The sequence below is a fragment of the Monopterus albus genome, unplaced genomic scaffold, assembly GCF_001952655.1.
Source record: "Monopterus albus unplaced genomic scaffold, M_albus_1.0 scaffold350.1, whole genome shotgun sequence".
In the NCBI taxonomy this organism is placed as follows: domain Eukaryota; kingdom Metazoa; phylum Chordata; class Actinopteri; order Synbranchiformes; family Synbranchidae; genus Monopterus; species Monopterus albus.
Genome location: NW_018128230.1, coordinates 33,670 through 55,439, shown reverse-complemented (window position 1 = coordinate 55,439; position 21,770 = coordinate 33,670). Strand labels below are relative to the sequence as shown.

Here is a 21,770-nt window from a genome sequence, read left to right as displayed (position 1 = left end):
TGAAAAGTCAAAATGGAAGAAAAAATAAGTAAATTGGAGCTTGCAAAGATTTAGCTTGTTTCTGTAATTAACAGGATTGCTTTAAGATGTCAACACCCTTATTACGAGTTTTAAAAATAGTTTCTCCTTACATCTGCAGCGCCACACAACTGGAATATAAATTCAACAAAAATGAATGTGAAATTGTACTGTATGATGGATTATATATCCATACAGAGGTTTCTAGGCACTTTTTTATGCTGTAGTGAAACGAGTATGTTGACCGCACCATAATGTTTTTGCCCATTTACATCCCACCATCTTTCTCCCAGTATTTTTTAAATTTGTGAACTTAATTTTGTGTTTGCGCTTTGCGTGTTCCTCACATAGGCTGCCCTGAAGAAATACCAGATGGAAAACAAGAACAAAGGGGAAAGTCTGGAGAAGTGCCAGGCTGAATTGAAGAAGCTGCGCAGGAAGAGCCAGGGCAGCAAAAATCCCTCCAAGTATGGAGAGAAGGAGATGCAGGTGAGACTCGAGCTGCATCCACTCCTAAAGCCTATATTATAATAGTTTAGGGTTAAACAACAACTAGAAGGAGAAGCTTCATGGCTTTAACAAAATGGGTAAAAGCACAGCTTGTGTATATATAAGACGGAGTGCTGTAGCTGAATCAATTGTCCAAAGAGAACTAGATAAGAAGACAAGCCTCATAGTAGAATGCTGGTATTTACCAAGTTTGTTTTATTTACATATTGACATTTTTACAGTTCCATTTAAAGAGTTTTATAGCTATGTTTTCTTACAAATGATCTTTGCCGGCATATGAGATTACACATTGTATGTGTTTGATGTAAATAGTTATTATATAGAAGCCTACACTGTATTATGTTTAAATTCCTGTTTTTATTTCTAATTAGTTTTTATTCAGAAATCTTTCTCTTAAGGCTTGAAGACCACACTCAACAATCATGTGAAATCTATTTTGTTATTGGGATTTTCTATACACGTGGATTGATTTGCTTGGGCATATAAATCAGTTTGAAGCAAAAACCATGAAAATGTTGTATTTTGGTAAAGGCAGTAAGGTGATGCACAGAGGGTGTGATTGTGTAGCTGCTATAAAACGTGGACAAAATGCCCAGAAGCTCAAGAACAATATTTTCTGCAACGGTTTCAGTCCTCGGGCCAGGCGGTTGATATTTCAAACCTGTCAGCATGTTTGTATGAGAAACCAAAGCAGTCACCTGAGTGAACATAACAGTGTTTCCTTTGAGCGCCATCATTTATGTGATTATTTCCATAGCAAAGCAACCTCTGACAAAGCATATCAGGTGAAATGAATACTGATGAGTTGCAATGAACCACCAGTGTTAGACGTGACCTAATTATCTTTCACAATTAGTTTGTCACTCGACCATCTACTTGACATGGGCGGGAGTGACAGTGTACTCTCATATGAAAAAACTCTCCATCTCTGTGTTAAGCCGCCACTGTAGGCTTTCACTGTGTTGTTTTTTTTTTTTTGTCAAGTTATTTATTAGTTCAGTCCTGTGACTAGTGTGTACTGTCAAACTGAGAAAAATGACACAGCACAAAAGGGTGACAGTGTGACCGCTGTTCCTTCACAAGGATTCCACTGGAAGCTGAAAGTCTGACTGACTGGAGGGACAGAAGCAAATATCCCAAAACCAACAGGTTGAGGCTCGCATGGTAATTACTGAGCCACTGTGAAATGTGGTTGGCCACAACAGAATCAGATTGATAGCTGACCCAGAAACATTTCTGAGTACTGTGATTTTGGATAGTTAATTTGCTCTTCTAGAAGAAAACAGTTTCTGTTCAGAGTTTACATACAATACAGTACACACACAGCTCTGCACTTCCTGTCTGAGATGGCACTGATCTGACTGCTGAGTCAAATTCAGTTTGTTCCACTGCGTCAAGGATGCCATGAGAGATGTTGTAAGAAGTGTCGTCTGATTTGGCAGTGTGAGGTGCCGTACGGGCTGAATAATTAGTCCTCTGTTAGGTTTCCTGTATGACATGAAGCATAATATGATGAACAGAAACAGGAATGAAGAAATTATTTAATCCAAATCAGTAGGTGGTTGTCCAGAAATAATAATAAAATGAAATTATTGAATTGGTCTCAACTAAAACTAAATAAGTCTAAATCTCCGTAATAAGCTATAATGTTCATTACACCCTTTGATACAAAAATTGAACTTGCGTACTGACAGTTTTAGAAGCCTATGTGCAGTGGCTGTAGTTTAAAATTGTCTTGAGGGATTGTGAAAGGGTAAAGAGTGATTTAAAAGTATAGCAGTTTATGCTTGTACTGGATCAAACGTTCCAATTCCTGACATTTATTGGTCCAATCATTTTTGATATTTAATTTGTTCAAATTAAAAGAGTGGCTTGATAGTGACACCCAATGAGAAGTTCAAAATCATTAACATTTATCATGTGGGAACCATAAATATCCACAGACGAGTTCATGGAACTTGACTCATTAGGTTTCCAGACACACTGGTATGACTGTAGTGTTGGATAAAATGAGATTTTGACCTGATGACACCAAACAGAAGGCCTGAGGTTCATGAAATACTTTATAACTCATGAGCACTATAATAAGACTCTATTCAGTATCTTGCTGTGGATACCGGTAGATGTAGTGACAAATAATCAAACCACTAGTATGGCCCAAAAAAGCAATTTTAAGTTGGATATACAGAGTAGTAGCAATACTCCACAGTCTTATTGATCAGCTGGGCCCATCTGTGCAGAGGAAGGAGCTCATCAGGCTCTGGACTCATAATGTACAGTTGGTTAGCAGGGAAAAAGGAAAATCAATCTCCCTTTCTCATTCTCAGCCCGCTCACTTCCACTGATCACATCACAGCGGTGGGCGTGTGAGAGAGAAGTCGACTCGTTTGTGCCCGAGTCCTTTTGGGAGGACAATGTGCAGAGAGGGACAGAACACTGGACTCCTTCAAGACCGGCGCTTCACAGTGAAAGCCATTCAAAGGTGTAGATAGAGACCAGCTACAGATATGCCGTGTACAAGTTAAATTTGTGTGGATAGACGGTGGAAAGTGTTGGAGAAAGTACAAGTAAATGTTGACAAGGCGAGGACATTTCCTCCTCCAACACCACATCTGTGTTGTTGTAGCAGATGAGAGGCACCAAGTTTTCTTTTTTATCTCTTCTTTTCATTAAAAGTAAAGTGTGTCTGAGCACAGTCTGGCAGTGGACACAGATGGTGGCCGCATTTCATTGATTGCCGTCTCTATCTCTCTCCCTCCTCCTCTCTCTCACACTCTTCGCTGATGTCTCTCCCACTTCTTTGTCTCTTTGTCTGTCTTTCCTCCCGTCCTGCTTTTCAGACTCTTTCACTGTGCCATCTCATCAATGGGTAAAGCCCCTGCCAATATGCTAATCCGCTCATTATGTAGTTCATTGGAATGGACTAAGGTACCAGAGAAAGGGGTTTGATCTAGATAAACTCTTTTTGCGTTGCTGTTAATAAGTGCCAGACAGACGCACGAGGAGAGAGAGAGAGAGAGAGAGAGAGAGAGAGACTGACTTCAGGATTCAGAATGAATGTCAGCAGATGTTTGATAAGCTCGGGGTTTCTTCAGCCTGGTGTCAGAAAATTGAAAAGTGGAATTTGGCATGAATATAGTATTCATACAGATGTAGAAAAACTGCATTGTTGTTGTGCAGTAGATAACCACTGATAAATTCATCCAACAGATTCATGTAAGTGCTGCACCCTCAAGTGTTTGAATACAAAGAGTGCCAATGATGAAGGAACAGAAAACAGACCTAAGCAGCTCTTAACTGTGCAGGGTAATGCTTTTGAATCCCAACAGAAATGAAAAGAAGTATAAAACAGTTTTGTGAATCCTATGATTCACTCTGTGAAGGGTGTGAATCCCTCGCTTCCCAGTGCTCCTCCAGTAATCACTAGAAACTGTGTTGGTGTTCAGTGCAATCGAGTGCATAATGTCTCATTCAGTTTTTGCTGGTGCATTCAGATTCTGACCTGAATATGTCAGCCTAACAGGACACTCACTGTGGTGTGGCAGTAATGCTGATCATTTGAATTCTAAATGTCAGACAGGCATTGATGTGCAGTATAGCAAATTCCATCTATATTCATAATCTTTGCAAAACAGGTCAGTCCAGCTATGAGGCAACCTGGGGCCAAATTGCAACAAAAGTCATATCAGGACACTTTACAAAGTAAGGTCTAGATATTATTATTATTATTATTATTATTATTATTATTATTCTAGAGGAAAAACTCTCTAACTGAAGAAACCACCGACAGACCCCAGTTCCTGGTGGGCGGCCTTCTGCCTCGACCGGTTGGGGTGAGCAGATAGAGGAGAGAGAAAAGAAAAGCAAGAAGACACAGCAAACATAACAACAAACAGTCAAACACTGTGCTCACTGCCTTTACTGGTGACCTTTTGAATGGTTTAAAAATTGGGACATATGGATTTGACAAGAGTACAGAGGGTACACGCTCCTATTAGCGCTGCTCAAAAGTGCTAGAAAGGCCGGCAGACAGTGACTCAGACTGAAAATAAATAAATAAAAATAAAAAAGGGGGGCACTCCACCTCAGAGATGAGAGGTGTGGGGGAGAGAAGGAGCAAAGTTGGCTGGATCTTTCAAATGGTTGTTATGTGGTTGTTATGTGGCTTCCTTGATGTAACCAGAGACCCATTCACACATGATATTAGATGAAACATCATTTTTGTGTGCATGTCTTTGCTAGATATTAAATCACCATAGCATACCTCTCTTCTCCTTTCTCCCTCCTTCTTTATCCTCTCTCTGCAGTATAGAGTATGACTCATATTGTACAAAACAAAATCACTATTTTGAGTTTTTTCAGAGGGTAGAAAAAAGGCTTCTGCTTGGCACTTCCAGTGACATATCAACAACATGACTTCACTCCTCCCTTCACAACTCACCTCACTGAAAGGATGCTGAAGGCTGTGCCTCTAAAGAACTAAATCTACTAACTGAACCGGTTTCATACTGTAGCACTTAATTTGAGTTTGTGTACAGAGAGAACAGAATAAGGTCAGGCTGTTCTGAGGTTCATCATCCTTTCATCTTTCTGTTGCTTGATTTGACAACTTGATTTCATGGATTTTTGTAATGGTGTACCTGGATTTCTTCCAGTGCTAATGCAAAAGACAATTCCTGAAAATATTTGTGTTCAGTATTATGTAGCCACTTAAAATATTCATCCACACTTGGAATTCTGATGAAGTAAGTTCTGCGCTGCTGTTGGCAGAAAGTACTGTGCTCTGGCAGGTACAAAATTAAATATGTCAGCTTGCTCTTTTCTGCCACTGAAACTAAAAGGACAAAAGTAACAGTTTCAACCACAACCATGATCCAGTGTTTAAAATTTTGGAATATGGCATGGTTTTTGAGTCTCCTGTCAACACATAAGCTATAATAATAAGCCATGACAAGCCAGCTTTATTGCTATACTGAAAGAAACTTGTATGTACTGTACGTTTACTTGATTCTGGCTACATGCAAGGAATGCTCCAAATTTCAATCCTGCCAAGTGCCTCCAGGATAACTTCAGTCATCAAATCAGTGCAACTAAATATAACACACTCTTCTAGGTCGGTATTTGTCAACAGATGTTACAGTAGCCTTCAAACTGGACTCAGTCGACCTACTTTGGAACTATAGTCGCTAAAATTTCAGTTAGCAACATGCAGACTGCTCTGACATTTGCGTGTACATGCCCAGAAAACAACATACAATTTTCTCTTCAAATTAAGGCTCATTTTAGCTTGTCATCATTGTGTGTATGTGTGTGTTATCAGTTAACTCAGTGAGACATTTTCCAATGACATTTCCCATTTGTACAAAGCTCTGGTAAGACAGACAGCTCTGATCTCTTAATCTCTCTCATTGTTGCTTACTATTACTGTATTCTCACATTAAACAAACCTGTTTGTTATGGTCCAGCATGTAAAATGGATTAGTGGGTCTTTGTGAACAGTTGCCTCTCCACACCATGGGATATTCAGCCATCATTGCCTCACCTTGGTACTATAGCACTCAGCAGGGAAAATCTGGCCAGCCAAAGTTACTCAGTAAAGCTCTCTCCTTGCACAGCCATTATGGTCAGGATGCACTCAACCCTTAATCACTCCAGTGGAGCTGCGCAGTAATTGACAGTACAAGACTGTGATGTACTGAGCAGTCCCTACATCTTAAAGTGTATAATTGTGTGAATATGTAGCAGGGTGTTATCAAAAATATTACTTAGTCAACTTTTCATGTCAGACCAGTCTGTCCTTGTTACCTACTAAATGTGAAAGGTAGTTGAATGTTTTTTTTCCCCCAACATGTCTTGCACAAGTATCCAAAATGTAAAAAAACAAAATGTTTCAAAACAAATTATGAATATGAAACAAAAGAAAATATTTAATGATGCAGATAACTAATGCATGTTGACTTTAGTGCAAATCTGTAGATAGCTTGTCTAAAATAATAAGTCATACTTGCTGTGTGTTCCCTTCAGTTTGTGGAGACCATCAGCAGTAAGCAGACTGAGCTGGACACCTTCATTGCTGAGGGATACAAAACAGCCTTGTCTGAGGAGCGTCGAAGGTACTGTTTCCTGGTGGACCGCCAGTGTGCCGTGGCCAAGAACAGCAGCGCCTATCATGGCAAGGTAAGGAAATTAATAGAATGAAATTGATCTTAATTCAGTGCCAACATCATGCCTTGCTGTGCACAAAAACACATGGTAATAGAAAAACAAGTACATGAGTAAAGTAGCACAAATGACCGAGGTTGTCAACAGAACAGCACTGGGCTTCTTCTGCTCCCTTATGCTCAGAATTTCTGTGCACATTTCTGTGTAGGGTGCGCATCAGAGGGCCATTTTTGTTTGTCATAAGAAAGTATGACACAAGCGTGTGTCTGTGAAGAAATACTTTAATGAAAAAATGAGGCCCTGGGTGTAAGAAGTACATAAATTATCAGGTGACGTTGTGGCCCTGGACATTTGATGTCATCTCCAGGGTCATGCGCTTGGAATGGTTGTCCTCTGAAGCAGGATTGTCTGTGGACACCTGCATGCTCCAGGCATAGGTAATCTTGGCATTACATGCTGTCCAGGTCTTGATCCATTATTTCCCAGGTTTAGTTGGCACATACTACTTAAATAAACAGTAGCCTTTGAAAGGGACCAGACTTTACTCCAGTATTCTCTTTCAACACACATCTGCCCTCCAAGTTTGGCATATTTAAGTCTACGGCTTCAGTTCTCTCCGTAACGAAGAGTTCAGTGCTGTGGCATACCTTATCTGCCCTGGGGTCATGCTGATAACTTTCCCAGTTGGCAGTCTGCCTCTCCTCCTCTAGGACAGGTTCACATTCTTTCACTGGAAGGTTACAGGCTAAAATGCAGTATGTAAATCAGTTCAAACTTTGGCAGGACATAATGAGTTAATGTGGGGCTTTATTGCTCATGTAGCAAGATGTTGATTGGGAAAAAAGGTTTTCAGGGCTTTTAATTTGTTTCTTTGAATAAATTGTATGGCCATGAAGTTCTTATGCCCAGTAGCACCTCAGGAACTAATGAAGCTTAGCCTGTTTCAGTGCTTATGTAAAGGAGACACATTTTCTGTACATTATGCTCAAAAAGATATGTGCAGAATATTTTAAGTTAGTTTATAAAATATAACATATTCATTTTGTGCTGTTGTATTGACTCTAGCCAACTACTCCCCATCTGTCATCTGTTTTATTTGAAATTCTACCTCCTGCAAATCATTGTTCAGTGCAAAGCTCATACTAGTAGATATATAATTCACAGTTGCATTAGCTTTGACCGCTCATAGGGGCCTCTTCATTTTAAAAATTCATTAGGACCATAGACAATGCCCAGCTGACAGGCATAGCTGAAGCTGTAATCCATCATTGCACCTTCAAGCACCTGGCCGACTTTTTTTGTGTTGAGAGCTCTCTTGTTCTTTTAATTCAGAAAAAATTTTAATAGGAAAAGCCATCAAAATGCTAAATCTAAGGCAAGACGGACTGAAACCGAAGCTCAGTGCAATGAACAGGATAAGAGTTGCAATTTGTTTCTCACCCAGACTGTTTACAACAAGTCACTATAGTACCTCCTTGCTATTTTCAAATAGTTTCTGACATTTGAAGCAAAGAACCTTTGAATCCAAACAGATTACATGCCTTCAAAAGCAGCGGCGTGTTATTAAGCAGAATTTAGTCAGTTTTATTAATTTATATATTGTATGTGTGTGTCTGTGTTACCAATGAATGCCTATTTATTACACAAGAATATCAGATTCTAATAAAGTTCATCAGTCTCCTGGGATTAGTGGTGATTGTGAGCTGTGAGTCTGAAAGATGTGGCTGGAAGGGGGAGTGTGTGTATACTGTGCTACCACCTCTTTTTCAACATGGAGTCTAGTCATTAATCAAGATGGGGATGTGCATGGGAAGAGTTCACCTTCAGCATACTGTAGAACGCTGTCCCAAAGGGTCCCTAGTGCAGGTTTGTCTCTGTGCAAGATCTCTGTGTGTATGAGAGAAAGAGATGATGAGAACTAAAAACTGGACTGTGTTTTTGCATGTGTGTACTGTACATTCATATATATAATGCATTTTCATCTATTAAACTCTGTCTATAGTTGTAGAAAGAACAGCTATGTCCACAGGCTGTGAGATGCTGCAGTGGGCAGCTTGGTTGTATGTTGGTCTGTCCTGGCTCACCCACGCAACACATTATCATAGCTGTGCAAAGGCCATTGGTTAAGGATACACAGTGTGGAAAAAATCTTTGAGGACTGAATGTTTTTAGAGAAGGTTTAGCAAAAAAATTGCTTAACTGAGCTTTCTTTTCCTCTGGTCACATTCCAGCTACATCAACTTCTTCTCTCAATACTGCATATTTTGTTTTCATTCATTTTTTTCCCCCATTGTTTCATTCTTCCTTTCAGGGTAAAGATCTTCTCACCCAGAAGATCCCAATGTGGCAACAGGCCTGTTCAGACCCCAACAAGCTGCCAGAGAGGGCTATGCTTCTGGCCCAGCAGATGTGCTCTGCTGCCCTTGGGGGCTCAAGCCCCCTGCATACCTCCAAATCCAACCTGGTCATCTCAGACCCCATCCCTGGAGCTCAGCCTCTTCCTGTGCCCCCAGAGCTGGCCGTCTTCATGAGTGGTGGCCTTGGACACTCAGCGGTGAGTTTAGGAAATGGGGGCTGAACGCATGCCACTATTTGATTAGTTGTTTTTTTTTCCAGTTATTTTATTTGTTGTTTTTGTTAGGTAATGGTGTTTTATATGGATAACCAAATGATTATTTAGCCATACTATTGGAGGCAAACATGAAGCCAGAATAAATCTTTGAATTTTAATTTTGAGTATATTGGATTGTACAGTAAGTGTTGAGTTTAATATCACAAAGTGATAGCGTTTTTAATTAATTTAAAAGCTGAGTTCATTTGAATACAGCAGATTTAATCGCATCATTACCCTTTTTACAAATTTATATGCTGACTCATTAATATATATCTGCATGTTCATTCCAGAGGCTGATGGGCCCTGATGGTATGTCCATGGTCAATGGTACAACAGGAGTGCATGGAGAGGAATACTGGACAGATGGGGGATCTATGTCTGTTTCTCAAGTTAGGCCTTCATCACCTCAGACCCAGGCCCCAGGCCAGTCCCAGGTCCAGCCCCAGAGACAGGTCAGCGATGTCTACTCCAACACCCTCCCGGTGCGCAGACCTGCCCCTGCCAAGAATAAGAACCCCGTGGGTAAGATATCCAAACAGTCCTAGGATTTAATGAGCAACAGAAACACTGCTGCAGGAAAATCACCAGCAGAATGCTGAGCTAAGCACCATAATGATTCCTCTCATTTTACTTAGTTATACTAAGGACCATTTAATATTATATGAATAGTTGCAGTTACATTAAGAATGGCATCACCTACCAGCCTCAGTTGTAAACTACAGTGTAGGCTGTTGATTTGGGAAGGTTGCAAACCGTTGGTCTTCACTGTCCCAAAGATACTGTCCAGGGATTACCAGCAGTATCCACTTGGCAACCATGTCTGTGAGGAATATTGACATCTATCAATCACCTCAATCACAGTCTCGTTTGTTCAAATTGATTATACCAATGGTAATTTGTAAATGTAACACAAAGCACATTTAAGAAACTGCAAAATTTAGTACATCTGCCTGACTGCTGACTGTAAATATTATCACAGACTTGGGTTATTCAGAGCATTTTGTGACTCTGGTCCTCTGAAGTCTTAATAGTCATCATCTTTCTGACCATTGTCTCTGTCTGTAAATCCTTCAGGAGAGACACGGACCCTGCCGAGGTCTAGTTCCATGGCAGCAGGTCTGGAAAAGAATGGGCGTGCCCGTGTCCAGGCCATCTTCTCGCACGCCGCAGGAGACAACGGCACTCTGCTGAGTTTCTCCGAGGGAGACGTCATCACCCTGCTAGTGCCTGAAGCTCGTGATGGTTGGCACTATGGGGAGAATGAGAAGAACAAGATGTAAGTAACATACTCATTTATGCTGTTTTGCCTGATTCCATGCTGTGACAGTGAATAAATGTTTATGTACTCTTAAAGCAAATTGTAACAAGATCTTCATTTTCTTCAGGCGTGGCTGGTTCCCTTTCTCGTACACGCGTGTGCTGCCTGACAGCGACAGTGATAAGCTCAAAGTGAAGTATGTTGCAAATATTTCATAAACAGTGTGTCAACGAAATGAGCCCACATGTGCCCAGGTTTGAGGCATTTGTTTTCTTACCTTCCCAGTCTGCACCATGGGAAAAGTAGCAGCACTGGGAACTTATTGGAGAACGATGGAACGCTGCCCACACCTGATTACGGCCTGACTGCCCGACTCCTGGCACAGAGCCTAGCACAGACCCGCCCACGCCCCTACAGCATGGCAGCCTTCGGCACACAGGTAGCCACAATCTAACATGCGTAGTACCCATGAACCAGTTTTTATGAATGTTCTGTTGCTGATGTACGTTTGCATGTTGAGTGCCATTACAGTAGAATAAACTGCATTTGTTTTATTGATGGTATTGCATTGTCAAATGGCTTATGGATAGGATGCTGTCTATTAACACACAGTTAAACTAGTTAATCATAAACTTTAGTGCCAAGTATGTTAAAATGCATAGAATTTGACTCCAGCTCAATGGCTCCCGATGTGCACTAAATAAAACTGGAAAAAACAACAAACAAATAATGAATAACAAGTAAAAAAGAAGACAGACAACCATCTATTTCTAAATATGTACATATATACAAGTTAAGCTCAGTGATAAACTGGCAACCTTTCCAGGGTGGGGTACACCGTGGCCTCCCGCCCAACGTCAGCTGGGATGAACTATTTTATGTACTATGATTATATCTATAAGTTATTGCACTGTGGTGGTTGCTGTATCTTGTTATACATATAAACATGGATTAACTGTTGAGAGCGACGGCCCAGTGGAAGAAACTGGCCTTGTGTCTGGTTGTTTGGCATACAGTAGCCTGTAGTGCCCAGAGGGGAGGAGTTCAAACAGTTTGTGTCCAGGGTGTGAGGGTTCTGCAGAAATCTTCTCTGCCCTCCTTTTGACCCATGAGGTGTACAGGTCCTCCGTGAAGGGCAGGCTGGCACCGATGATACTTTCTGTAGTCCTGACTGTCCGCTGGAGACTGTTCCTGTCCTGTTTGGTTGCTGAGCCAAACCAGACAGTGATGGAGGAGCAGAGAACAGACTCGATGATTCCTCTATAGAACTGTACCAGCAGCTTCTGGGGCAGGTTGAACCTCGTAAGCTGATGTAGGAAGTACATCCTCTGCTGTGCCTTTTTGGTGATGGAGCTGATGTTGGTCCTGGGAGATAGTGGAGCCCAGGTACGTGAAAGACTCTACTGTTGATACAGTGCTGCTGAGTATGGTGAGGGGGGTAGGCTGTGGGGGGGCTCTTCCTGAAGTCCATTGTCATCTCCACTGTTTTGAGCAGCTCCAGGTTGTTGCGACTGCACCACAGGGCCAGCTTGGATGAGACTGATGACCATTGTGTCATCTGCAAACTTCAGGATCTTTACAGAGGGGTCCCCTGAAGTGCAGTTGTTGGTGTAGAGGAGGCAGGCACAGTGAGCTGGGTCAGTTTAGAGTGAAGGATGATGGTGTTGAACGCTGAGCTAAAATACACAAAGAGAGTGCATAGGTCCCTTGGGAGTTGAGGCGTTACAGGATGTAATACAGTGCCATATTGACTGACCTGTTTGCCTGGCAGTGTAACTGCAGGAGGTCCAGCAGGTGGTCTATGATGTCTTTCCGATGGGCCAACACCAGTCTCTCAAAGGACTTCATAACCACAGATGTAAAAGTGACAGGTCTGTAGTCATGTAATGCAGTGCCATGTTGACTGCATCATCCACTGACCTGTTTGCCCAGTAGGCGAACTGCAGGGGGTCCAGCAGGGCATCTACGATGTCCTTCAGGTGGGCCAGCACCAGTCTTTCAAAGGACTTCATAACTACAGATGTCAAAGTGACAGGTCTGTAGTCGTTCAGTCCACTGATGGAGTGTTTTTGGGGACAGAGGTGATGGTGGAGCATTTGAAGCAGGAGGGGACTTCATACAGCTCCAGTGACATGTTGAAAATAAGTGTGAAGATGGGGGCCAGCTGATCAGCACAGGTCTTCAGGCAGGAGGGGGTCACACCGTATGGGCCTAGTGCCTTTCTGATCTTTTGTTTTTTGAAAAGGTTGCACGCATCCTTTTTACAGATCTTCAGGGGTGGGGGGCTGGTGGGGAGATGGGTGAGGGGTGTGGAGTTCTGCTTCTCAAACCTGCAGTAGAACACATTCAGTTCATCTGCCAACTGATGGCTCTCCACAGCAGGGGGGATGGTTTCCTGTAAACAGTGATGTTCCATAGGTTCCTCCACACTGACGATGGGTCATTAGTCAAACACTGATCTTTCAGCCTCTCATAGCTCCTCCTTGCTACTCTGGTCGACTTTACAGCAGATTGTAGCACTGTACATAAAACAAATTTCCCTTGGGGAAAAATAAAGTTTACTTTTCTTCTACACTTGTTGCACTCCTTCAGTAAATTTGTAACCCCCATCTGGCTTAGTCTTATGTTACATAATTGGATATGAGTAATCCTGCAGTTAACTGAAAAGATGTTTTCTCAGTTTCTGCTGCCACCTAGTGCTTGTTTCTCAGTACTACAGGACTTCAGTCTTGGGTATACAAGCAGACCAAGTAAAGAACAGTATTTTTGTCCTTTCAGCCTGCCATTGAGGATTATGATGGCCGCTTTGCCACAAGGTAAGTGCCTTTTCTGTCCTGCCCTCTAAGTAATGCCTGATACTGTATGACTGCTGCTTCCATCTGAATTGTTCAACTAGGATAGTGTAGTGGGAGGACCGAGCCTGAAAAATGGCATTTTAACTCAAGTACTACGTGTACAGTCCATGCTGGGAACATCAAGACAGAGCAAAACAACTGGGTTACATACCTGTACACAATGTCTATTTAATGCTACATACACATTCTATGCAGGTTTTGAGTGGAACGTGTGGTGTGAAAAAGAAATTGAGCAGTGTGTTGCATATTGTATGAACAAAGGAATTGGTGGAGCCAATCACAGTTTACAATTTTAAGACAAATAGTAGACAACTATGGGATAGCTCAAGGGAGATCTAGTGAAAAAAAAAATTCAAATAATTTTATTTTACAAAAGACGTTCAGAGACACATTGTGGTGTATGGCTTTGGCACTGTACATCATCACAACAACTTGTGACAGAAATGGTGAAGTTTTTTTTAGGTATGCTATGACAATAGTATTTACTGGACACTGTTTACAATTAGTATGTAGTATTGAATTGGGACACTTTGGTCGACTACAGTCCTACACAGTGTCTGAAACAAAGTGCACGTACCCATATTTACATAGTATGACTCATGGCTGCAATTATCAGTTATTTTCATTGTTGTTTGCTGTAGATTTTTTTTTTTGATTGTTGAGTCTATAAAATTTCAGTAAAGAATGACGAATGCCATTCACGGTGTCCTAATTTCTATCTTCAGTAACTCGTTTTGTATGACCAACGGTCCAGAATCAAAAGATTATATTCAAAGTACATTAATACAAAACACAGACAAACAACAAATCCTGACATTATAGAATGCAATGATGAGGAATATAGTAAAGGTCAGACAATATGTTTAATTCTGTCGTAGTGTTAAAATCCCCACCTCATCAGATGTGTGCGCAATGTTTCCTTTGAATATATCTTACTGTGTCTTCTTTCTCCTTTCCTCTTTTCTCTTGCTTACTTTACTTAGCATTTTAAAGTAATGAGTGCCGTCTACTGGGGTCAGTGTCTCAGTTTATAGTCAAAGTGCTCTTGGCCCATTGTATTTTTACTGTAATCCTATCAAGTCTTTGCTGACTCACCAGGGTTGTGAGGTTAGGTTTAGGAATAATGATGTGCCTGTTTCTGTCCAATCAGGGAGTCCTTGTTTACGTGTATATCAATGTGTGTGTGTGTGTGTGTGTGTGTGAGGGAGAGGGAGAGAAGTGGCCTTCATTTGCTGTGTTGGTATTTGGTGAAGTACATGTTGTGACAGTAGACATCATGCTGACCTCATCTTCGTCATCACTGCTTGTCCGTCTGGGGCTTTGAGCGCCAGTGTAAAGCCGTTTTGCGTACTCTTGTCTGCTCTGGATGTGTTTTCTTTCTGTATCAGTATTTTTGAGACAAAACTGTCCTGCAGGGTGTATTCACCCCAAAAGACTAATCTAACACTACATCCCTCCAACTAAGGAGATGACTTGATGATTTTCTCATCAACTTGTAGATTTTGGCTACTTATCAGTAACCGTTGGAGGCAAACATTCACTAAAATGGTTTAATATTGAGAACAAAATCCAACTGGCAAATATATCTGAATAAAAAATGTTGATGAGGGAATTGGAAGTCCAATCTTCCTGATAACGGCAGGTGTGTTTGGAGTTGGACTTGTAGGTGGGGCAAAGTAGATTTCCTGACCCCACCTACACTTCTCCAAAACTCTACTTTGCCTACTTGTGCCTGTCTTGTCTTTCTCCATTTCTCTCTGAGTGTGTCCGACCTGGCAAGCTTCCTTCTCTCTTTGTTCCACAGTGACAGTCCTGATGGCAAATTGATTTCGACTGTGTGAGAACAGACATACAGACAGACACAGACAGCTTCCGGATAGCACAGGGGCCTCTTCCTCCCCATCTTTCCCTCCTCTTAGCCTCCCTCCTGTCCGCTTATCTCCACCTCTCTTCTGCCTCCACACACCCCTTCTCCAAGTGGAAGAGGCCAGTTTCATCCCTCCTTTCTGTCCTCTCTTCCTCCCCGGGTCCCTCCTTCCCTCCTTCCATCCTTCCTGGGTGCTGCTGCTGGTGGTGTCGGTGTGGACAGTAGCGGTTGGTGGGTGGAGGATTGCATTGACCGAGAGAGCCAGAGCGGGGCCTACCTGCTCGGCATGCATCGATATGGACTCTGAACACTCTATCTCTGATCACAGTCCACCATCACGGACTGATCGAAGCAAGAGACTGCCTTTGCTACTGCTTGTCTTTCATGCATGTACATGGTTGTGTCATTTTGTTAAACTAAAGGACATGTTCATGTACTGTACAAGTGCCAAAAGACTTCAGTGTCGTTGTACTAAAGCCACTGGCTGAATGGCTTTTGTTAAGCACACGTGGGCCCAGTATTCCCACCCAACACACACACGCTCCAAGAGGTTTTGTTCATCGTAAGGCTGTGCAACAGATTACTGTTTCTGTTTGAAGAAATCCTGTTGGGTCGCTCTGTGCTTCCTCGTGTCAGTGCTAGACTTGATTTTCCGTCCAGAGGGTGTGTGCCATATTTGCCTTCTTTGCTTCTTTTTTTTTTTTTTCAATTAAACACATATGTTTAATTTAATTCTGTGCAATTTTTTAAAATCATTTCCATCAGTCCACCAAATTGCACTGTATTATGATCATTGCAAAAACATGTTTTCATACGCATTTCAGCTAAACTTTCCACCCTCAGTCCCACAGAAACTTGGCTAAACTTACTAATTGAGTTGAAATTAAATGCCTCACTCCTTCAGTTTGGTCTTTGTCTGAAGCTACAGTGAGCTTGGAAGGATCTTCAGTCTTTTGTTAATTATCCTAAATAACAGCTGTGAACTAGTTTTAGCTTAAATGACAACCACAGCTTTTGCAGCTCTCAGTGTTATTTATGATTGTATTAATGATTGTCCTTGTAAAAAACAACTAAATATTTGCAGAAACGATGACAAATGACTTAGTTGAACTGTTTATCTTATGCATGCTATGGAGGGAAACCTGAAAATGTGATACAAAATTTGACTTTGAATGTATGGTGACTTTTTACAAAGGTATTCTAAATAAAACACATCTCTATATATTAATAAGCAGTCTGGTCTGACAAGAAATCTGTTCTGTCAGTAATGATGATAGTTTCAGTTTTGTTGAATATTTTCTCATTTCAGAATCACAGCTCTGAAGTGATTTTCCCCTTAGGCTTAAATTAATTTGTTTTTCCAAACTGCCATGCCTTTGTCTGGTTCATTTTGTGCCACAGCTGTGTCCTAAGAATGCACTTTCATCCTTCAGCCCCTCCCTCGTAAGACCCCCCCCAAAAAAGTGCATGTATGTGTATGGTGGTGTTGTGTAGAGTATGTGCATAGTGAGTATCTGGACTCTGCCTGCCTGCTTATCTTCTTTTTCAGTTTTTTTACATATTCTTTTGGTTTGTATTTGAGTTGTATTTGGGTTATACTGTAGAAAGGGCACACATTTTGGAAGACAGTACTTACTGTGGAACACCTGCCTGGTGACTGTGTTGCATTTACAGTAAAATGTACTGTATGTCGACTAAGATGAGCTGCAGACATGTTCCCTCACAAAGTTTAGAATTTGAAAAGGAGCATACAGTATGGTGTATGGCATGAGCATGAAATGCGTACTTCTGTTTTCCATCCCTCATTTCAGTTAGTTATCAACCTACAGAATGTTCATCTTGCATCAGACTAACCAGCAGTGTCGTTTCAAAATGTGACCCATGCATGATTTGAAAGATGAGCCATTCAAACCCAAAGGTTCTCTTTACCTTCCAGTTTGGGTCCAGAATTGTCCCGGTTCTGAGGGAACAGGACCTCCGTAAGTCACCAGCCTCATTGCCTTTCAGCCAACACTTTTCTCATTCTCTCTATTACTGCCTGGTTTTCTCTCTGCTGTCATTGGATGTGTGGCTGCAGTAGGATACTGACAATCACTGGTGTTTTCTGTCCTCCTCCATGGATATGGCAGCATTTGGTTCTGTCAGTCCAACAGGCCTTGGGTTGCAAAAGAACTTTTATCCCTGTGTGTGCAACTGTACCATACAGAGAATATAATAACCATGCATGCATGCCTTTCACAGCAGTTTTGTTTTTCTCATTTGAACTAATTCTCCCACCACATGCTTGCTAAACCTCACAATAGATACCCCAACTGTTTGCTGTAAGAACCAGAACTTTGGGAAGTCAGGTTTTTTTGGGGTGTGGTTACATAAGGTGCCATGTATCTCTAAATTTTGTATTGTGTTCAACCTAACTGTCACTGTTCCCTGCCCCGCCTTTCCTCTCCCCACAGTGACCATTCCCTGGAGGTCTACCTCCGGCCCACCTTCACTGATGACCGATCTGCTCCCATCTTCTACTAGCGGCCTGCTGTCCCCTTTTATCCACTCATGGGCCTTTTTTTTTTTTTTTCCCAAAAGGAGAGTAAGAAAACTGTCAACAGTAGCATGGTAGGTTGCAACAGGGCTGAGACTTGTGACTGACGTGGAACACCTCAAGGAATATGTTACACTAGTAAGAATTCAATTGCTTTGCGGTGACAATTCACTCACTTCCACAAACGTTGTCTGTCTCAGCCTGAACATTCAAGTGCAAGTGTGATAGTAGATTTTACTAGTTATTTAGATGGCACCAGTTGCAGATAAGGATAACACATAGGACTCTTTATTTATCTGCACTTCTATTTCTCTTTTTCTTCAACACTGTACATTTGAAATTTTCATTTAAGGATTATTCACATTAATGAGCAGTGAAGGCATCTGCATTTGTTTTAGGTGAGGCTTGAGGGTGAATATGAGACAGTTGCTAAGTTTTCAGTGCATCACTGTTATATGCACCTTAGAGGTACAGTATAGATTGGATACTGCCATAGATCACTAGAGCTGGACAGTTGGTGAGTAAAATGTTGCTTTTGTTAAGCCATTCAAAGTACCATCTATTTACCAGTTCTGATACAGTATACTCAGATTTTCAGTGTGGGAACGGTGCCTTCTACTGTATTATTTTTTCTTTAAACTGGCTTCATGCATTATCAACCCAATCATTCTGTAAATTGGTTTGAAGGCATATGCATCACAGTTATACATTTTATATTCCTTAAACTGTCGTTATCCCTCCCTTTTTTTTTTTTTTTTTTGCTGCTTGGCAAGCTGCAGTACAGTGAGTGTGCAAATCCACTGTACAGTAATAATACAAGAATGTTTAGAAATTTAATTCTTTCTCTAGGAATCTGTGATATTTAAGATGCCAGGTGATTAAAATGCATAATGGAGTTTTTAAAATTATTATTTTAGCTTTGAGGGAGTGGTAGCTTATCAGTTAAGGTGCAGTATTATCATAGTTCTTGATTTCTCTGTCATACACATTTTAGAGCGGAGGCATTTATCTACATTATAATGGGTGGGAGAGTTATGAAATTGTACAATAGAAAAGCGTATGTATGTGTGAGTGAGCTAAAAATGCCTCTTCAATGGCGGTGAATCAAGTTTCATTATGAAAAAACAGTTTTCCATGAATGAGTCCTTTATGCTGAGGGATATGATCGTGCTTATACTTGGGCATCAAGCTTCAAATGCATTTTTTAAAAACTTTTATATGGCTTTTATTTTCATTTCTCATGTTCATCATTGTTTGTTTGTATTGTATCTGTACTGTACTGACAACTACATACAAACTGTCCAAAATAAATCTGAATGGGCACAAACATCACTTTTTTTCCTTTAGAAAACTGCACTTCTATGACATCAAAGCAGATACAGAAACAAGAAGGGAAAAATGATTTGGATTTATTTGTTCGGGATAGTACAATAGCCGTGAGGGAGAAATGGAAACAGCAAATGATGTTACTACTGGTGCATAGACAAACCCACCTCACCTTCTCCAAAAAATGCCTGTCATGTTATAGCCAATGAGCTTTGTAATATCTCTTTGGCAAATTTGAGATTATAATCCTGAATTACATCTTTCCAAATGCTTATACAAAAATAATAACAGCGTTTCGCTTCTTACAGAACTTAAAAGGCAAGGCGAGAGAAAACAGAATTGGCACCTTGAGCTACAGCAGGAGAGGGGGAGGGAGCTGTCAATACAGCAGTAGTAATTCAAGTCTACCTGCTACATATAACAATCATACAATATATGAAATGTCATTTGTTTTTTTTGAACACCTCGAACTCAGGCATTCACCACAACTGTAATAGAATACATTATGCATGAGCCTATGCATTATGTAGATATACAAAAGATGCTTACAGATGATAACTGACATTCAACATTTACAACCAGCATGTTGACAAGATGCTGCTGAATTGCGAGGAGACACATATCCATCATTTTGGTGTCATTCTATTCCTGGAGGGATGTCATTTTTAAAACAAAGCTAATATGCCACAGAATAGTGAACATGTAGCTGGCGCTGTGGACACATACAGGGAGTATGTTATGTTTAGATATTTTTTTTTATTCCAAGATGGGGACATGTAGAGCAACAGAGCCATCCAAATAAAGACCCAGTTTGTCTGTACAAAGTGCATCAGAGAGATATGGTACCTGTAGACATACTTAATACTGTAGGTCATCATTAAGCAGAGTGAGTGATGGTGAGAACTAAGAGTTTCAACATCTTGACTTCTTGTATTGTTTCCCTTAACATAGCAATGTGAAGCCACTGATTCCCACCATCAGTGTGATTTGGACATGACATGGATTAAGGGACAAATTCAGCACCTCTAACTTCAAACACCATCACCACCACCCACGACAGTTAAAGAGAGTCAGATTTTGTGTTTGGAGCCAGGAAACAATGGTTGATGATTGTTGCATAAGAAGCTACAGTAGATTTCCAAACAGAGTTGTAACAGTCTTTAAAAATGCCAGCTCAATGGTAAGTAAGCAGATAGACCAAGGCAGCCAATGAGACAAGCAGCTATGAAACCTGTCATTTCTGTATTTATTTTTAAATCCACAAATTAAATGCCTTGCAAGGTGAGCAAGAGAAACTGATGCTGCATTGAGCAGTAGTTGTTGTTCTTTACTATCTGATAAAACTAATGCACCTTTTTCTTTTTCTGCAAACAATATCACTACATTTTCAGATCCATTTCCGTGGTTGCCATTCCAGCAGCTCTTTCATCACAAAAATTAAAACAAGAGGACACTATGTGCAAATCATCAAGGGTGTTTCACTACAATATGAGGCACTGTCTCATAAAGGGTCACCAGGGTCAGATTCCCCAAACGTCGAAAAATAAAACTCTTTAAAACATCTAGATATAATAATGCTGCTTTCTGTGTTGAGAAGGACCAGGACGCATCCTCCTACAGTCAGGGCTGTGCAGTACTCAGTCTTTTGGACTATCTTCACTGTTCCCTGTTGAAAATAATTGATGGGAAATAAGTTCTGTAGGTTTAGAATAGAAACTAACAAAATAGCTTGGGTAATACTCCACCCAAAATCTGTTTTCTTACTGTACTTCTCTGACATCAATGCAGATACTCAAACAGCTGTGTGTTTCAAAAGGTAGCGTTTAAAGATTAGCCGTTTATTCACCAAATTGTGGCTCAGTGCTGGTTACACATAGATATGTTTGCTTATGCTACAGATGTTAGAACCTAAAATACAAGCAACAAAAGTGAAGGACAACTTTTAACACCTACATTTCTAATCTATTGATGTTTTTTTACTACAAATATTTTTGGTGGAGTACAACTAAGATCATGCACTCTGAATTTTAAATGTGTAATGATTTACACATTTGAGACAGAGGTTAAAATGTCAGACAGTATTCCTGGCAAATTTCATTTAACAGAATAAAGTCAAAACTGCATATGAAAGACAGTTAATACAGACCTGTTGCTGAGCCCGTGTGGGGGTCAGACACATGTGTGATAGAGAATCGTGAGACCATAAAACGGTTGAGTGCTGCAGCTGCAGGTTTGGGAGACTCATGGCTGTTGGACGTGGATGTGAGTGAGGACTGGGGCTCAGGGATGGTCTCAGGTGAGGATGGACGGGGCTCAAACTGAAGGTTACCTTCCCATTCATAGCCTGCACCTGAGAGAACACAGACAGTCACAAATACAGTTGTGGTGGACAATCGAAGATAAACAACCAGGATTAGCCTCTGTAGCATTTTGTCCTTGACGATCTCACCCTCTTCTGAGGTGTTCCCCTCTGTTTCTTCCACACAGAAGATTTCACAAGACTGAGCTTTAAGTTCAGGTTCAGGTTGGAGCTGGTGGTCACCAGAAGGTTCCTGCCCACTGGACTCTGTTTCTGTTGGGAAGACGCAGTCAGCCAGCTCTCCTGTGGGACTCTCCTGGAAGTC

The 21,770-nt window shown here is 41.1% G+C and overlaps 2 protein-coding genes across 13 annotated transcripts in view; one reads left to right on the top strand and one right to left on the bottom strand.

The window, feature by feature from the left end:
* LOC109974841 (brain-specific angiogenesis inhibitor 1-associated protein 2-like) overlaps window positions 1-17,851 on the top strand; it is a 48,815-nt gene extending 30,964 nt beyond the window's left edge. For 2 of the 6 annotated variants that reach the window (XM_020625254.1, XM_020625259.1), the window contains 9 exons: window positions 370-507; window positions 6,553-6,705; window positions 9,002-9,244; window positions 9,595-9,826; window positions 10,379-10,580; window positions 10,690-10,758; window positions 10,848-11,001; window positions 13,341-13,378; window positions 15,507-16,021. In XM_020625254.1, the coding sequence (XP_020480910.1) occupies window positions 370-507; window positions 6,553-6,705; window positions 9,002-9,244; window positions 9,595-9,826; window positions 10,379-10,580; window positions 10,690-10,758; window positions 10,848-11,001; window positions 13,341-13,378; window positions 15,507-15,591 (1,314 nt within the window). In that variant the 3' untranslated portion in view covers window positions 15,592-16,021. Of the gene's footprint in view, window positions 1-369; window positions 508-6,552; window positions 6,706-9,001; window positions 9,245-9,594; window positions 9,827-10,378; window positions 10,581-10,689; window positions 10,759-10,847; window positions 11,002-13,340; window positions 13,379-15,221; window positions 16,022-17,220; window positions 17,264-17,737 lie in introns of those variants that run through there. The other 4 variants (XM_020625258.1, XM_020625256.1, XM_020625255.1 and 1 more) reach the window with 4 other exon arrangements.
* Window positions 17,852-18,014: 163 nt separating this feature from the next.
* The window catches only part of aatka (apoptosis-associated tyrosine kinase a), a 30,322-nt gene continuing 26,566 nt past the window's right edge, over window positions 18,015-21,770 (bottom strand). For all 7 annotated transcript variants that reach the window (XM_020625248.1, XM_020625246.1, XM_020625247.1 and 4 more), the window contains 3 exons: window positions 21,596-21,761; window positions 21,293-21,496; window positions 18,015-20,812 (listed from right to left, as the gene is read on the bottom strand). In XM_020625248.1, the coding sequence (XP_020480904.1) occupies window positions 20,784-20,812; window positions 21,293-21,496; window positions 21,596-21,761 (399 nt within the window). In that variant the 3' untranslated portion in view covers window positions 18,015-20,783. The remainder of the gene's footprint in view (window positions 20,813-21,292; window positions 21,497-21,595; window positions 21,762-21,770) is intronic.